This window comes from Notechis scutatus, chromosome 2, assembly GCF_049901735.1.
Source record: "Notechis scutatus isolate UNSWTSFEM ecotype Mainland chromosome 2, rNotScu1.2, whole genome shotgun sequence".
NCBI lineage: Eukaryota > Metazoa > Chordata > Lepidosauria > Squamata > Elapidae > Notechis > Notechis scutatus.
The window spans coordinates 34,908,209-34,925,187 of NC_142010.1; the positions used below are offsets into that span (position 1 = coordinate 34,908,209).

At 40.4% G+C, this 16,979-nt stretch overlaps 2 protein-coding genes across 5 annotated transcripts in view; one reads left to right on the forward strand and one right to left on the reverse strand.

Moving 5' to 3' along the window:
- Nucleotides 1-11,905, forward strand: part of SLC25A26 (solute carrier family 25 member 26) — a 143,199-nt gene extending 131,294 nt beyond the window's left edge. For both annotated transcript variants that reach the window (XM_026679417.2, XM_087954580.1), the window contains one exon: nucleotides 8,833-11,905. In XM_026679417.2, coding sequence (XP_026535202.1) covers nucleotides 8,833-8,929 — 97 coding nt within the window. In that variant the 3' untranslated portion in view covers nucleotides 8,930-11,905. The remainder of the gene's footprint in view (nucleotides 1-8,832) is intronic.
- The window catches only part of LRIG1 (leucine rich repeats and immunoglobulin like domains 1), a 139,765-nt gene continuing 134,554 nt past the window's right edge, over nucleotides 11,769-16,979 (reverse strand). For all 3 annotated transcript variants that reach the window (XM_026679408.2, XM_026679398.2, XM_087954579.1), the window contains one exon: nucleotides 11,769-15,113. In XM_026679408.2, coding sequence (XP_026535193.1) covers nucleotides 14,926-15,113 — 188 coding nt within the window. In that variant the 3' untranslated portion in view covers nucleotides 11,769-14,925. The remainder of the gene's footprint in view (nucleotides 15,114-16,979) is intronic.

Here is a 16,979-nt window from a genome sequence, read left to right on the forward strand (position 1 = left end):
CAATGGACTTTTATGGCTGAATGTAGACTTCATTTTGAGTGCCTTCAGTCCTTAGCCAACTTTTAAATTGATCTATTTAAAAATGTTTCATTAGTTGTGTACTACAAAGTATTTACAACATATACTTTTTTTTAGATTTGCATGTGTGTGTTTTCAAAAATACTATAAGGATCTGAAATGTAAGTTCTGTTTGCTAGCTGCTATTATTTGTCAGTAAGCAAACACTTTCCACTGGTGAAATATACTGCATTAAAACAATATTGTTCTTTCCAGTTGTCACAGAATAAATCACAAAATAAACAATGGCAATGAAATAAATAGGATAGCTGGGAGGCAAAGGAAATGGAGTCTGTGGATCCTTTAAATGTTTCAGTGATCTTCTCCCAGGCTGTTTTGGTGCAGAGAATCCTTCCTCTCCTTCCAAGCTGCTTAATCTAACAAGGCTCATCAGTCATTGCTTCATCTTGGTCTTAACTTACTCTTCCTTCCAGCACATTACTTCCCCCCCCCCAAGTTATTTTCTCTCACCCATTTCTTGAGAAAGTTTTTAATCTGTGTGAAAAGTTATCTGCTGTTCTCTCCAGACCCATATCAGGGTAGAAGAACAATGTGTGTGTCTGGGCAGTCATGTAACCCTATGAGAGACAGTGCTCAGCTGTCACATTCTGTCACAAGCAGCTTTTAGCCCCAGCAGCCCTTGCTAGCTCCCAAAACTGACTTTCATATGAAAAGAAGACACTTGTGGGCCCTTAGATTATAAGGTTTGTAAGCTTCCCAGAGTCGCTTGAAGGTGAGATGGTTGGGAAAGAAAAAGGAGGAAGGGAGGGAGGGAGGGAGGGAGGGAGGGAGGGAGGAAGGAAGGAAGGAAGGAAGGAAGGAAGGAAGGAAGGAAGGAAGGAAGGAAGGAAGGAAGGAAGGAAGGAGAGAGAAAGGAAGGAAGAGAGAAGAAGGAAGGAAGAGAGGAAGGAAGGAAGGAAGGAAGGAAGGAAGAGAGAGAGAAGAAGGAAGGAAAGAGAGAGAGAAGAAGGAAGGAAGGAAAGAGAGAGAGGAAGGAAGGAGAGAGAGAGGAAGGAAGGAAAGAGAAAGGAAGGAAGGAAGGAAAGAGAGAGAGAGGAAGGAAGGAAGGAAAAATAAAAAAGAAAGCAGGAAAGATAGCATGGATGCTTAATATAGTGCAGTGGTATCAAATTTGTGACCCGTGTCTTAGTAAAAGTTTTATTCTAAATGTTTTAAAATTCTGAATCATGTTTAAAGATATCCTAGAGTTGCCACGGGTTTCCATGACAGAACCAGTGGTGGGATTCAAAATGTTTTACTACCAGTTCCGTGGGCATGGCTTGGTGAGTGTGACGTGGCTTGGTGGGCATGGCAGGGGAAGTTTATTGCAAAATCCACCCCACTAACCTGCTTTCCAGCTCCGTTCTCCTGTGCAGGGCAACAAAAGAAGACCCAGCCAATCATCTGGGACTGGGGGCAGGGCCAGTCAGAGGTGGTATTTGCCGGTTCTCCAAACTACTCAAAATTTCCGCTACCGATTCTCCAGAACTGGTCAGAACCTGCTGAATACCATCTCTGGACAGAACATTGAAAATTGGTAGTGTAGCTGTTAGCAGGGGTTGTATGTGGCCCAAAGATGATGCTAACATGTCTTAAAGAAATGGAGACCTTTCAGATAGGTCTTCTTCATGATGTCTCCGTGCTTTGGGGGGCTTCTCAGGATGATCCTCTCTGGAAATTGCTAGAACAGAAAGCATTGCTAACTAGAATGGGTAAATGTAGAGAGCTTGAGGAATGATGGAAGAATACAATTTATATAAAATTACAACTAAAAAAAAAAGTCACATTTAATTGATGGACTCCTTCAGCTGCCAGGCTTGGAACCTACAATTACATTCCTCTGTCTGTTCTGGGGATTTATTTATTATTTCGATGAAATTTGTCTGGGATCATAAAGTCAGAAAAATTACAGCTCTGATGTCTAGGAAAGGAGAAAGTGGCAAGCTGGGGCAACTTGAAGGAAATTTTGGAAGGTGACTGGAGATATTACAGGCCAATTTTGCAAGGCTTTCTACCAATTATAAATGGTTAATCAAAACAGGAAAAGTGTCAAGCCTGTTGTCCATCTGAAAGGACAGATGATGAATTGCTTTATCTCCCATCCTGTTATTTCACAGCCAACTAAGAGAAACTGTGGAGTCTCAGGCTGCAGATTGCCACTTTATTAAAACCAGAGGCTGCATATTTGCTTCCAACTGGCACTTGAAGCACCGGCCAGCGGTTTAACATCCCATCTTCTCTTTGCTGATGTTAATTCTTTTTCAGTCACTTTGATGTAATGGGGGATTATAAAAAGAGACGAAAGAGCCATAAACCAGACATACACTTGTACCAGTTTTGTTCTTTCGAATCCATGCCCGGATGACTGACTTCCAAGTTTAGTCTATCATTTCTCAATGCCTCATAGCAGTATTATATGCAGCCCTACAGAGTGCCAGGCGATAATTATTAGCTGATATATTTTGAACAGAAGCTGGAGAAAGGCTTGTTGTTTTGCTGGGGTCATGAGTTGAATACTTTCCCTATTCCTTCCAATCCTAAACTTTAATTCGTTGGGCGGTGCAACCAACTGATGGGCCATCAAGTTCTCTGAGCTTATCTGTGCTTTCAGTTAGCATAGTTTATGCTTGTTGGAGTTGGCAGCCATGGTGAGGAGGAGGGAGAATTAAACTTGACTGTCTTAGATGCAGTCCTTAGCTTGCCAATCTGATATAGAGATATAGAGATAGATAGATAGATAGATAGATAGATAGATAGATAGATAGATAGATAGATAGATAGATAGATAGATAGATAGATAGATAGATAGATAGATAGATAGATAGATAGATAGATAGATAGATAGAATTATTTATTGGCCAAGTGTGATTGAACATACAAGGAATTTGTCTTGGTGGATATGCTCTCAGTGTACATAAAGGAAAAGATACATTTGCCAAGAATCGTGCATCATAAGGTACAACACTTAATAATAGACATAGGGTACAATAAGCAATCCAATCATACTAGGAAACAGTCAAAAATCGTTAGGATACAGGCAACAAAGTTACAGTCATACAGTCATAAGTGGGAGGAGATGGGTGAAAGGAAGGATAGGAGGATTAATAGTAATAGAAGTGCAGACTAAATAGTTGGACAGTGTTGAGGGAATTATTTGTTTAGCAGAGTGATGGTGTTCGGGGAAAAACTGTCCTTGTATCTAGTTGTTCTGGTGTGCGGTGCTCTATAGCGTCGTTTTGAGGGAAGGAATTGAAACAGTCTGTGTCCAGGATGTGAGGGGTCTGTAAATATTTTCACAGCCCTCTTTTTGATTCTGCAGTATACAGGTCCTCGATTGAAGGCAGGTTGTAATTGTTATTGTTTTTCTGCAGTCCTACCTAATTACTCCCTGAAGTCTGTGTCTGTCCTGTTGGGTTGCAGAACCAAACCAGTGTACATAAAGGAAAAGATACATTCACCAAGAGTCATGCATCACAAGGTACAGGTGCAGATGACAGAACTGTAGAACTGTATCATATTATGTATGACTGGATTTAGGCTGGACCCAACTCTCACTCTGGACCTAATTGTAGACAATATCTTTGTTGTAATAAAAAAGGAACAACTAGAGGAAACACATGAAACAGTCAATATCTTCAAAGGAATAAAATTCACAAATGGAAGAAGAAAAGAACAATACAATTCCCTTCCTGGATATCCTCATCAACAGAAGAAATGGCAGCAAAACTGGGCTGCCATTATAGATTTAAATGGCACAACCTGATCTATAGGGGTCTGCCTTAGGGATGGACTTGAGGCTTTTCTTGACTCCTTCACTTCACATCAATCAAAAGGATTTCATTGATAGTCATCTATTGATATAGGAAAAGCTACTGGAGAGAATACCTGTGGACAGGAATCAGGTCTTGGTAAACAATATCAGTCTTGGTATTCATATGAATTTTTTATAACACCTTTAAGCGAAGAAGGGTGACCAAACTCTTCTGTAGAGAGAGCCAAAATTTTGGAAGAGATTATTGGGCTAAATTAAAACCTAAAGCACATAGATAGATAATCCCTCAGCATGATCTAATAAATGTGTTAGCACCCAGTGAAGTACATTCATTAAAATACTGATCAAGAATTATTTTGGATTATATCCCTTTATAGCTTTATTTAGAAATAACGGCTCCTGATTTGACATTCCTTGTAAGCATGCCTTATTTATCACCACACCTGTAATAAGATTTCACAGTGTGCTAAAGCAATGTGGTGGGAGTTTATAAGTTCCATATTTCCATATATTTCACCTCATTTCTCTTAGTGGACTGAGAGTGGCCTACAACTTATAGAAGTCTGCTAGATCCGTGGAAAACAACACGTGCCTCTGGGAAGAACTTTAAACTCTCCAGGCAAACGTGTTTCCTGGAGAACTTGTTTCTTTGCTTTACAAGAAAACCAAACTAAAGTGTGTCATTCTTAAATTTTTCCTGGGTGGAAGGAGTTAACAAATGACTGGACTGTAATCAGAACAAGAAAGAGCTAGGTAAGCCGGAACTCTACTGAAGAATTAGCATTTGAAAGAGAAATTGAATAGAGAAAATAATAGCGGCAATTACTTTGGCTGTGGATCAGTGCCAGCTTAACCTTTTCCAGTAGGAATCTTCTAATCTCCAGATACACGTCTTGGTGTAGATGTGCCGATCTGCTGAGGGAATCTTCTGTCAGTACTTGTCTTGCTACAAATTACTCCGCTTTCAAGCTGTAATTACAGTAATGCAGTGGATTGCTGTCTAGTGAAACCATAAAACATTTCCATCTGCCTGCCACAGCCCTGAAGCAGACCACAGACAAGTGCAAGAAGGAAGACAAAGTGCCCTGAATCTGATTTAGCAACGGCTTGAGGACGAAAATAAAAATAAAATTCACAAAAGGCTGTTGTAGAACTTGTTTCACATTCTCCAAAGCACAGATTAATCAGAAGTTTTAATTACAGCTGGCTTGATTAAAAACAACAACCCTTTCTCTTAGGACATTAGTAGTAATGTCCTTGTTGATTCTGATGAGCTTGTTTCTTACAGTGAAGAAATCCAACAAGAGATGTCATAAGGCCATCCTAATTTGAATTTTAGAGAATTATATGGTGGTTGTTGAATGGGAGCAGCATGGTGGCCTAGAAGTGGTGCTCTCACCCAGGGGAGGGATTCAAATTTTTTAACAACCAGTTCTGTGGGCATGGCTTAGTTGGTGGATGTGGCTTGGTGGTCATGTGACTGGGTGGGCGTGGCCAACTCGACATCACTCACGTTAAGGGGCGCTTATCCTCACCTGGCCTCTCATGACAGTGGGGATGCTGCAACGGTCGTAAGTGTGAAAAATGGTCATAAGTCACTTTTTTCAGTGCCATTCTAACTTTGAATGGTCACTAAATGAACTATTGTAAGTCAAGGATTACCTGTACAAAAATACAAAAAGCTTCTTTGCTTGCAAAAAGCTGCCCTAAATACCAATCATTAGATTAAAAATACTTGCAAGCCGGAGTTACAAATCAGGCAGGGTGCCAAAGCACCTTGAGGAATGAAAATAGTTAAAATACAATGATAACTACCAGCAGCCAACTCTTGCTCATAAAATGAAACCCTTTAACAGAGAGGTCATTTAAGCTCTCCAGAAAGAGCACACCCAGGAAAAGCAATCCTTAGATCCATTTGCACCACTTAAAGATACCAGCTGGTCTCACTCATCTCACAAGGTATCCTAAGGAAATCATCCAGGTTTAAGGAAAGGTCACATGCCCCCCAGAAAGGCAATAAAAAAATCAGTGCCAAACTTGCATTCTGCCTCTTGGAAGTACACCCCAAAAGGACAGTGCCAGATACCACTAAAGCATTGAAGGAAGATCCCCACCCCAGATAGAAAAGGAAACCATGAGGCAGGAAAAAAAATCAAACACAATACAAATAATTAAATCACAACAGTAGCTGTTGCTTGTTAAACCAATTACCAGAACAAATAGACACAGGAACTAGCCAGATTTCTCAAACCAGTTTCTTTTCAGGAACAGAGATTAATATTTTTCCTTCCAAACAAAGCTGAATAGGGAAAATTATCCCATCAATAAACACAGGATTAAACGTTACCAAGCACAGAATTAAACTTCACCAAAAACCAGTTTTAGACCCAAACTCAGAAAGGGTATGTAACCTCACATTTGAATGTCAATCTTTCTAGCTAGCCAAGAAGAAGTATTTCATGGGAGTATTTCCTCCCAACAGCAGTGTAAAAAGTTTAAAACAACCCTTCCCCTTTAAAAAAGTATCAAGGAAAAAAAAACCCTGCTTCGGAGACAGTAAGTCTAGGCATACTGCCAAGAATGTAATAAGGGTAGAAAAAAAACCTAAGGAGATTTCTTCTAACTACTGAACTGCTTAAAATGTCAACAAGAGGTTCTATAGAACCGGTAGAATCCCACCCCTATGCTCACTGCACAAACAGGAGGCTGGGAGTTCGATCCTAGGTAGCATCAGATATTTCTCTCTCTGGGTGCAAAGAGAAAACATCTGCTGTGAGCTCCGCATAGGCACCAGGAAAGGCTTCCGGCCAATAAATGCTCAGCTCCATTCAGTCGTCTTGACTTCACCCCGATGCAAGGGATTACAGGGTTGTTAAAAGAAAAAAAAAGGTTGTTGAATGAAATGAAAGAGTTTTGGTGTGGTAATTAAGTTAATGGGTAAACATTATTGGAAATGGCAGATCACCATTAAATACTGTAGGCTGTAGCACTGCCAATTAGCCATTTATGTAGTTATTGAACAGGCCTGGCAATTAAAAACTGTCACCATTTGCAATTATACCTGCTTTTAGCAATATTGAACACAGTCTCAGAGCAACCCATAGGTGACTTTTAGAACTGTGTCTTCTATAAGCAAAAAATGTAGTAATTAGTGGCAAAATGGCTCTTGGGCCATTGTTTCACATCAAAAGTACCATGAGGCGCACAATGTTTCTTAACAAGATTTATTGAAGACGATGGAGTCAGTGGGTTGCAATGTCTGTTGTGTTGGCATGTGAGGGAGCAGTATGAAGACTGCAGGACCAGAGTAGAGGTTGAATTGCAGAGGTTTAATATGCTGAGATGTCTGGAGGTAGATGCTGGTTTATGGATTGCCCTGAAGCGATCTTTTGGATGGACTCAGGTGGGGGAAAACTTTGGAAAGTTTTATCCCAGTCCTTGGAGTATATCAGTATCCAGATGGGAAAGCATAGACTTAAGCTAATCTCTGACAAGACTGACTGGCTGAGGGTTCATAATTCTTCTGATGTCCTGATTTACTTCTGAATGGAATTGCACTGTTCCAGAAAAAAAACTGGCACGCAAGTTGGGTGTCTTCCTGAACTCTCAGCTCTCGAGTAGTAGCCGTTGCCAAGAAGGCCTTTGAACAGATTTGTCTTGTGTGCCAGTTGTTCCTCTTCTTGGACCAGAAGGCCGTTTTCATGGTTACTCGTGACTTGGTTACTTCATATATGGACAACTGCAATGTGCTGTGTTTTGAGCTGTCTTTGAAGAACAGCAATTTCAGCTGGTCCAGAATGTGGCAGCATGAATACTTATGGGCATATCGTGCTATGCCTATGTAACATCTCATTTGTGAACTGTAGTAGTTACTGCTGGATTTCCAGGTACAGTTCAAGGCACTGTTTATCATCTACAAATCCCTGACAGGAGGATGTGGCTATCACCATTCCCCCACTGTTTCTGCCTATCTTTTAAGTTCCAACAGTGTGCACATGCTCCAGGTTGCACACGTTAAGCAGTGTCATTTGATGGGACCATGAAGCATGCTGCTACATCAGCCCCAACCCTGTGGTCCTTTCAATAAGCCTTGAAGTTGTGGCTCTTTCCCGAGACTATCGATCAAGGATGGGTTGTGAGAAAAGGGTTCGTGTATCTGATCCCCTGGAATGACCATCTTCCTTTTCTATTATCTGTTCTTTTATTCTTTTCCCAGTATTCGATCTGTATTTGAGTTCGCGAGACCCCTTGTGTTCTTCGGGTTGCCCATGCTTGCCGAAGTTTTTAATGGATGTGAGGGTGATCTGGCTGCGACATCTGTCGCCCCATTGATCGCCTAAGTTTTTAAAATCCATGCCTCTTTCATGCACAAGCATGTTGTGAGAAATAATTCAGTTCTATATTTATGAGGTAAACCTACACCTTTTGAATATCAGGAAACATCTGTGTGCAGAGTTTATGTAGAAACTCCTCTCTCAGAATTTGAAATCAATTATTATTTAGACATACAAACAGGAACTTTATTTGGACCAGAGTTTCAAAATTAAAAAAATGATTTACTTTCTTAATATTTGATTATTTTCATTTTTCTGTCACATTGTTTATTATTTGGTGACACGTTTGGAGTTGTTGGGGACTATATTGGGGAGGCCTGTTTTGGAGGAGGACAGTGATGGCCTCAGGGCCTCATTTTGACAACTGTTTTGTGGCCTACAGAGCGCCACTCTTTGATACAAAACTTGCAACTAGATGGTGCATTTTTGAGGAAGGAGGGGGCCCAAACTCTTTCCTCACTAAATTGACCCCCATCTCAGAAAGCCTTGCTCCCAAATCTGCCCTCATGCAGCCCCCAGTTACAAATAAGTTGCGCTCCATTTGACATTGAGGGAAGCAGTTTTAAAATGGAGCAGAGCCTCTCTACAGTATTTGTGGGAGTGGAGGGGTAGAACATCTTAGTGGTAGAACTTCCAAAATGTTAAATCACTTTTGTTCTTTTCTTCCAGCTTGTTTGCCGGCATCGTCCCTCGAATCTCTTCTATCAGCCTTGGAGGTTTTATCTTTCTTGGGATGTATGACAAGATCCGAAGCTTGCTTTTGTGATTTTGGTCGAGAGGAATAGCTGTGGAGCCACTATCCCAACCACTCCCTCCTTAATTCTAAGAAGAAGAAAAACATACATTCAAAAAAGTTATTCCTTTACTTCCCACGTGTTTCTGCTCTCACTTCCCCACTCCCCATTTCTCCCTTCCCCTTCTTCTCCCTCCCATTCCTGCCTCCTGTGGCTCAGCAGCTGTTCAGCAGCCTGGACTTCATGCTCTCTATTTAAACAAGAACAAGAAATCCCATAATTCCATTTCCTGAACAAAAAAAGTCCATGTATGGAGAGTCCTTCTACAGTGATGAGCTCATGGAGAAGAGTCTGCCAAGAAATTCAGCTTTGGGGGGCAAAGAACCCACTTAGGGGCTCCAGCCAAGGGACTGGAAAGCATTATTATTAGCAGTCACTTTAGGGAGCGTGATGTGCAAATGACAGCCTGGGTCTCCATAGCATAACAGCCACACATATTCATCATAGAAATGGCATCAGAGCCACCCCAGAGAAGAAAACAGCATAGTTGAAGTGACTGAAGACTTGCCATGCTCTGGAGGACAGACGGAAGAAGCAACAAGGTTTTTTTTTTCCTTTTAAAATGTATAGAAGGTGAAAAACCCATTTGTTTTTTTTTTTTTTTTTTTGAAACCCACTTGGAAAATCTAGACCACTGTTCATACCTACAGGTGCATAGCCAGCATTCTTGCTTGGATAAGCAAGACTGCCTTTTTTAATTAGACTCGGATTTCTTTAGTACTGATTGAGTACAATGTTGTATTATTTTACCACCTAACAAGGTTGCCTATGAAAAAAAAAAAAGAGCAAGCTTGGGTTTTTTTTTTTCCCCCCTTTCCCATCCTTTGCCTCCAAAGAATCAGTTTGGCAGGAGGTGAAGAAAAAAAATGAAGATAACGGAGAAGGGGGAAGAACTGATGAAGGGTGAGAGAGGACAAGAAGATGCCATCTCCTGCAAGGAGCACAATTCCTCTTCTCCAGGGACAGTCACAAAAAATGAGTGATCTTGCTGGACAGGCAGAATGGGTTAGTGATGGACATGCTGAGTCCAAAGAGATCACACCGCACAGGGGCCAGGTGGCTTCAGTGACTGAAGAACACTTTGGGAATTTTTAGGACACTCACAAATCCTTAAAGAGGGTCAAAGTCAAAGGGTCGTAATGTTTTGATTGCATGCCACCATCTGGGCTATTTTGAGCTGCATCTCGACTCCAATATATGAGCTTGACTGCCATGATGGCTCACCCCAAAGAGCTATTCACCCTAGATTACTTTTGTCTACTTGGGTTTTGCCTGATGGGTATACTTCCAAACCAAGCATTGGGTTGTTGCCATTCCGTGAGCCGTGGGAAACGCAGTGGTTAGAATGCAGTACTGCATGCTACTTCTGCTGATTGCTGATGGCCAGCAGTTTGGCAGTTCAATCCTCACCAGCTTAAGGTTGACTCAGCCTTCCATCCTTCTGAGGTTGGGTAAAATGAGGACCCAGATTGTTGGGGGAAATATGTTGACTCTGTAAACTGCTTAGAGAGGGCTGTAAAGCACTGCGAAGCGGTATATATGTGCTAGTGCTATTCACTATTTGTATTTTCAAAGAATACCTATACAGGGCCTCTGTAAGCACCAAAACCAAAAATGTTTGTGTTTCATTGTGCAGCAGGCTAGCTCCAATTAGCTGCTTCAATTAAAAGAATCTAAAACATAACCCTGGAGGAGCAGAGAACCTGGCATAAATTAAGAAAAATGCCCATTGGCATTGTTTTTTTTTTTTTTTTTGCTTTTTCAGAATCCAGCAATTTTGAAAGTCCTATGCTGACCTCATGCAGAATTTGAATGTCTTCCCTTCAGAGTTACAGCTTAATCTGTTGTAAAGTTTAACTCCCTGAAAACACAATCCTATATTTTTTTTTCCCTGAAGTAGGCACTGTTCAACTCACACCAAGCTTATTTCCAGCCCAGATGTTGCAGAATTGGACATAAAATAGAGATATAAGTGAGACAGGGTTTTTTTGCTCAAAGGAACCAACTAATTTACTGGATTTGGTGTAAATTTCTTGTCATTCAAATGACGTCTCCTTCAAGCTAAGCTCAATTCCAGATGACATACAGGGACAGAGTTTTCTGTTAATGGGTAGCCATTGCAATCTTCCAAAGTAACACTTTTTTAAAAAGCAGTTTATCCTACAAGTCCTAAATTTTCCAAATAGTCCTGCATCCAAAGACTAAGCAGCTTTCATTCTTCCAATAGGAACTGGGTGATTCTGGGTGACACCAGAATTAGAGACAAGAAAGTGGGACATTGGCTAAAATTGGCAACTAAATTGCCCCAAACCGATTAAAGATAACATGTATTTCATTGAACTGGTGGAATGAATGACTCAGAAATGAGCCCTGTCCATGATCAGAGGTCTCCAAACTTGGCAACTTTAAGACTTGTGAACTTTAACTCCCAGAATTCTCCTGCCAGCGTTCTCCCGACAGGACCCCTGTCTTAATTATTCAAATACAACTGGGAGGTCTTTGGTGCTCTCCTTGATGCAAACCTTACTCCCTCTTAGCACTGATGTTGCCTAGTTGGGTAATAAAACAACAAAACAACCAAAATCAAGGAAGCACTAAGAATTCCATAGTTCAACTCTGAGCTATAAATATTTCATTGATATTCAAACAAGTTCCATTTGTCACCCTAGCCCATTATACCAGGTTATGAAACAGTCATAGCCTTTTAAAAAGTCTTCAAAATCCAGGAAGCCTAGCAATGCAGAATTTCATTTTACTTCACCCAAAACCGAAGTATAAAAAAGTGCAGATCAATGAATCAAGGCGGAATAATTGGTATTATAAATGAACCTTTATTAAAGACACTTCAATGCCATTTGTTAAACACTTCCAATATCTTTACAACGTATTCTCAATGTACAACATTGTACCACATTAGTCTAATAAATAAATAACTTTTTACACAAAAATTAATACTTCCTTTTTTTCACATTGCCTCTCAGAAGCAGCAGATTCACATATTTAGTGGAAGTAACAACATTTAAACAACCGTATCTAAAACTAAATTTTCCAAAATGTTAATATGGCAAGTGTGCTTAGCAATTCCAATGGTGATGCCTTTTTCCTATGCCTTTTCCCATGTCACTTTCTCTCTTTATGAACAGGGGTAAATATTTACCCTGAATATGTTTCCCTATTAGTGGATCCGTTTTCTTTAAAATCACCAAATAAGCCACAAGTTGGCACCTTATATCACTGAACACCTATTCCAAAGTGCAAGTGTGTTTATTGTCTGGAGATAGGGGGATGGTGAAATTATGCATTACTTCAGAAAGTCCAGCTTCAGCTAAAAAGCAGATGGCAAAACTTGTCTTACAAAGCTATGCATCTCCCGCCAACTGAAGGAGAAGGAAGAGTAATTTAATGGCATAGTAATCAGATACTTAAAAGCTCTTTCTTACTTAAAGGGAGAGAGTATGTTTTACCCCAGGTTTCCTATTAGAGGAAAACTTTCTCACAAAATTATGAAGAAAAAGCCTTGCCCATGGCATACCAAAATCTCTGGTTCTTTCCTGTCCAGTTGCTGTAGCAAAATACTAAACCTCACAATAGAGAAATAACCTGTGCCAGCTGGCCTTCTAATGTCTATTTAGAAAAATCTGGTTGTTAATGTTTCTTTTAGAGTCAAACAGTCTGGTTAATATAAGAACATACCAAAAAGCTTTCTTTGGTGTTTCAGAATAGATTTGTCCCTTCCTACAAAGAAAGTGTTTTGTATATTATGTCCCTAATATGAGTTCCTAATATCCTAAGCTAAATCATGTTTCCTATCTTTATTTCTCTGAAACTGGCCTTTAAGTCAAGGTAAAGAAAATAAGAACAGACAGAACCTGATGCTGTCCTACAGACAATGTCCTAACCTATGTTTACCAACTTTAGATTAGATTAACAGAGTTGGAAGGGATCTTGTAGGTCATCTAGTCCAACCCCCCTCTAGTCCTAAGTGGGAGACCCTACACCATTTCTGACAAATGGCAGTTCAATCTCCTCCCGAAAGCCTCCAGTGATGAAGCTCCCACAACCGCCAAAGGCAAGCGGTTCCACTGAACTTTAGTTCAGCCTGACCTACAATTAATCAAGTGGCGTGGAGAATGACTTTTGGGAACTACCATAGTTACATAGGCATAAATATCAAAAGAGACAGCAAAAATTTTTAAAAACCCACACGTAAGTTATAAAAACAGTTTTAATTGTATGCGTTCACATTTGTGTCTGGGGCTTAACTGAACTTAAAACAGTGTATAAAAACTAAAGCAAAGTCGCCTAAGGTAATTCATGCTTTTTAAATGATTTTCCTTGATCGATCTTTAAGTCAAAAGTCTCTCACAACATAAAGAAGACCTTCAGAATTGGAGCAACTACCTGTGAACCTTAAATTCTAAGTCTGACTTGAAAAGAAAAGGAAATTAGGTGTATGTGTGCGCAAATTATTCATTGTGTCAGGTTATTGCATAAGAAATATTAGCAATACATTTTGAAATCTCTATAAATGGTGTCAAGGTGCCAAGAGAAAACATTAATAAGTTCCTACGCAAAACAAAACAGCACGAGGATGTCCCCTCTATAATTTTCTTGCTGCTGCTTTTTGAAGTGAGCTTGGCTGTTTAATATTGTTCCACTAGGATCATTGCTAGTGCATTGAACAGTTAATATTTAAATAGAAGTTGGGATTTACACAAGGTTGTGTGCATCTCAATTAAGGTTGAAATGGGATAGATGGGCATATATACTTCCAGATGTTACCATAGAGCAGGGATGTTTCAGTGTGCTGTCCTAAAACACCCCTACTGAGAGTTACCCTCTTCACTGGTGCAGGTTCAATTTACATCAACTAGAAACTCTGCCACTGATTCAGTCATGTTTCAAAAGGTACTATAGGTATTGAAGATATTCTTGGAGCATTTGGCTCACCTCAATGTTAGAAGAGCAGAGTTCAGTTTGCTTTTTAAGGTCAGCATCACAATCCTATGGATTTACTTGGGAGCAAGTCTATGGAAAAAACATACTGTACTCTACTGTACTATCAATATTTCTGAGAAGATGGTTAGACTAATGAACTAGTTCAATGTCTATTTGAGAGAGCGGAATGGCAACGATCACGGGTAAATGACACGTTCCATCTAATCTGCTTGAAGATTCCCCCACCCCAGCTCCATGTCTGAGCCTACACACGGACAGTCCTTCAGCTTACTGAACTCTCAACAGAAATGTCATTTGAGCATGTACACTTTTTTGAAGGTTTAAATGTTCAGTTCTTGATGGTGTGCTGTGTAGAGCACTTCTCTCAAATAGTGCACCCCTACAGTGGGGTACCTTAGAAACGGCCTTTTTATCAGTGTGGTCTTCTCTATGTAAAGTTTGTGGTCCCAACCTCAAAGTTTTAACTAAAGACACCGGAGCTATTTCTCTTGGAGATGGAGTGGAAGGATTTAAAAAAAAAAATCCTTAACAATGGGGAAAAATGCATATTGTCAACATTATATAATTTCACTCAATCACACATGCACCAAGGGATAAAACAGCCTCTGTTAAAAGATATAATATATATATATATATAGATTTATATATTTATATATATATATATGAAAACTCTTATGTACACATTTGTTATCAAATACTTCTTTCACTTTACATCGTAACATTTTGCATTTCTGTGCTTTATTTGCAAGCCAACATGGAGCCACTGATCCTTCTCAGGGAAGTTTTAAAAACTATTTACAAGCAGGCATCGCAGAAAGAAGGGCTCTGTTCCCTTACTCAAGCTTGCTTCTCATACCTCATGGAGTTGTCACTTTTCCTTTAATTTGCAAAGCTGTCCATTCAGACTTTGAGGTAGAAGTAGCCTAGGTAATTCTGTGCAAATAAGTGGGAGAGACAGAGGGAGCATGCTCGGGGTATTTTTTTGTTTCCTGGGTCCCTTGTCAGCATTTTAGTGGCTGGACTGAGGGAGAGAGGTGGGCGACCTTGTTAAATGGCCACTGGAGACAAGCCACGGCTGTACTTCTCCCCCAGGCAATGCTTCAGATAGTTCAGCACTTCCTTTTCGGTGTAGCAGAGAGCCTTCGGCAGGCAATAAACAGTCATAAGGCTCACAGTTGGCCAAGGGCTGTGAAAGACCTGTAAAGCAATTAAAAGCAAGAATTTTTAAGGGCAGAGTTTTTAAAACTATGCTGTTATCTCTACCACCACCTCCTCTTTCTCTGTACAGAGGCCTAAATATATAAAAAAATCCAATTCTGCTTAATATTATTTGAATCTAGGTTTTATTTTTTTCCACTCACAATTCACCTTGGGCTGTACCTGACGCCAGAGACCTTTTGCTCTAAGGAAAACCTGGACCTTTTACAGCCCCTAGGCCTTTGGTTGTCCCTGTTTGGTCCACCTGAGGTCAATTGGAAATTAGAAGTCAAATGTAGATAAATGGTGCTACAGGGAAGAAGCTCTGTGCAGTTCGCCATGCGCTCCTTCAGTTGGCTGGAGAGCGAGGAGATAAAGTGCTTTTCAGCACCTGCACAGCACTCGCCCCTCACCTGAAACAGCCTGATGAGGCACGGCAGAAGTTATCACATGAGGGGATGTGGGCTCGGCCACCCAACGCTGTCTTGGTCGAAGCATGGCCATGTGGGTGAGTGGGCAGAACACAACCAGAAGCTATTGGTTTGGTTCTCCACAACAGTCCCAGTTGCTCATGTAGTCCCTTGGGAAAATTAATTGCCCGACCCTGCTGTAGAATATTTCTAGAGTCCATAAAAAGTGACCCAGCCTCACTAGTGGTTCTCACCCAACACAGGATTTGGAAATTTAGCAGAAACCCCTGACTTTCCTGCCTCCAATGGGAACGTTCTTGAGTAGTGATGGAGAATTGTCTTTAATATGGCTTTAGAGCTATGGCAGTGCAGTGGTTAGAATGCAATATTGCAGGTTAACTAGCTCACTGCCAGGAGTTGATCCTCACCAGCTCAAAGTTGACTCCGGTTTTCATCCTTCTGACATCAGTAAAATGAGAACCCAGACTGTTGCAGGCAATATGCTGACATTGTAAACCACTCAAAGAAGGCTGTAAAGCACTGTGAAGCGGTATGTAAGTCTAACTTGCTACTGCTAACTTTATCAAGGCCTGCTTTAAATAAGGAAACTTTTGCAACAATTTGGCTGACCTGAACAATCATCATCAATTATCTACTTGTGCCTTCGTCTTCTATCAGGGAAAGATAAACATTTTGACTTATTGTAATCTACTCAATATGTCCCAGCATAGTAACTGAACACTGCTTTAAAATCAATAAAGCCTGTGTATAAAGTCAGATCAGAATGATTTGTATATTTATTGGACACATAGCACTAAGAGGTAGTATATATCTTAGATCATCCTGGTTAGAACCTGTCTTGCTTATCCAAAGTTAAGCATTTCAAGTATTTGAGCATAATCTTTCAGGTTTCTGGAAGATCAGCAACTTGGGTAGTTCTGTCACTTCTACTGCCCAAAGGGCTACATTAGCTATAACCCAGTTTTATAGACACCCTGGGGCAAATTACATTCCAGCAGCAATTAAACTAAATAGCTGTTCAACTATTGAATGGCATTCAGCCTGGCCCATTTACAAACCTAAGGGCATTGGAAACCATTCTTTGGATTCTCTTCTAGTCTCCAAAATGTGTTCCTATTGCAGTTTTGAGGCTTGAAGCTAGCGTACCAACCATTAAGGTCAGCTTGGAGCAGGATTAACTTCATCTTTTCAGAAACCTGTTTGATTCTACAGAGCTGTATTGATAGACAGCTGCCAATTCTGTGGGTATATCAGACTTGAATGGAGGAATTACCCAGCCTTTCTCCTGAATATGTAGGCCAACTAAACCTTATGCAGGCCAAATCAATGTACAGTATTAGGACACTGATCATCAAATGTTAAGCTGCCATAAGCTCTCTATTGTAGGTTATTTACACAATCTAACCACAAATAAATATAGAAGGGCTTTTTCTAC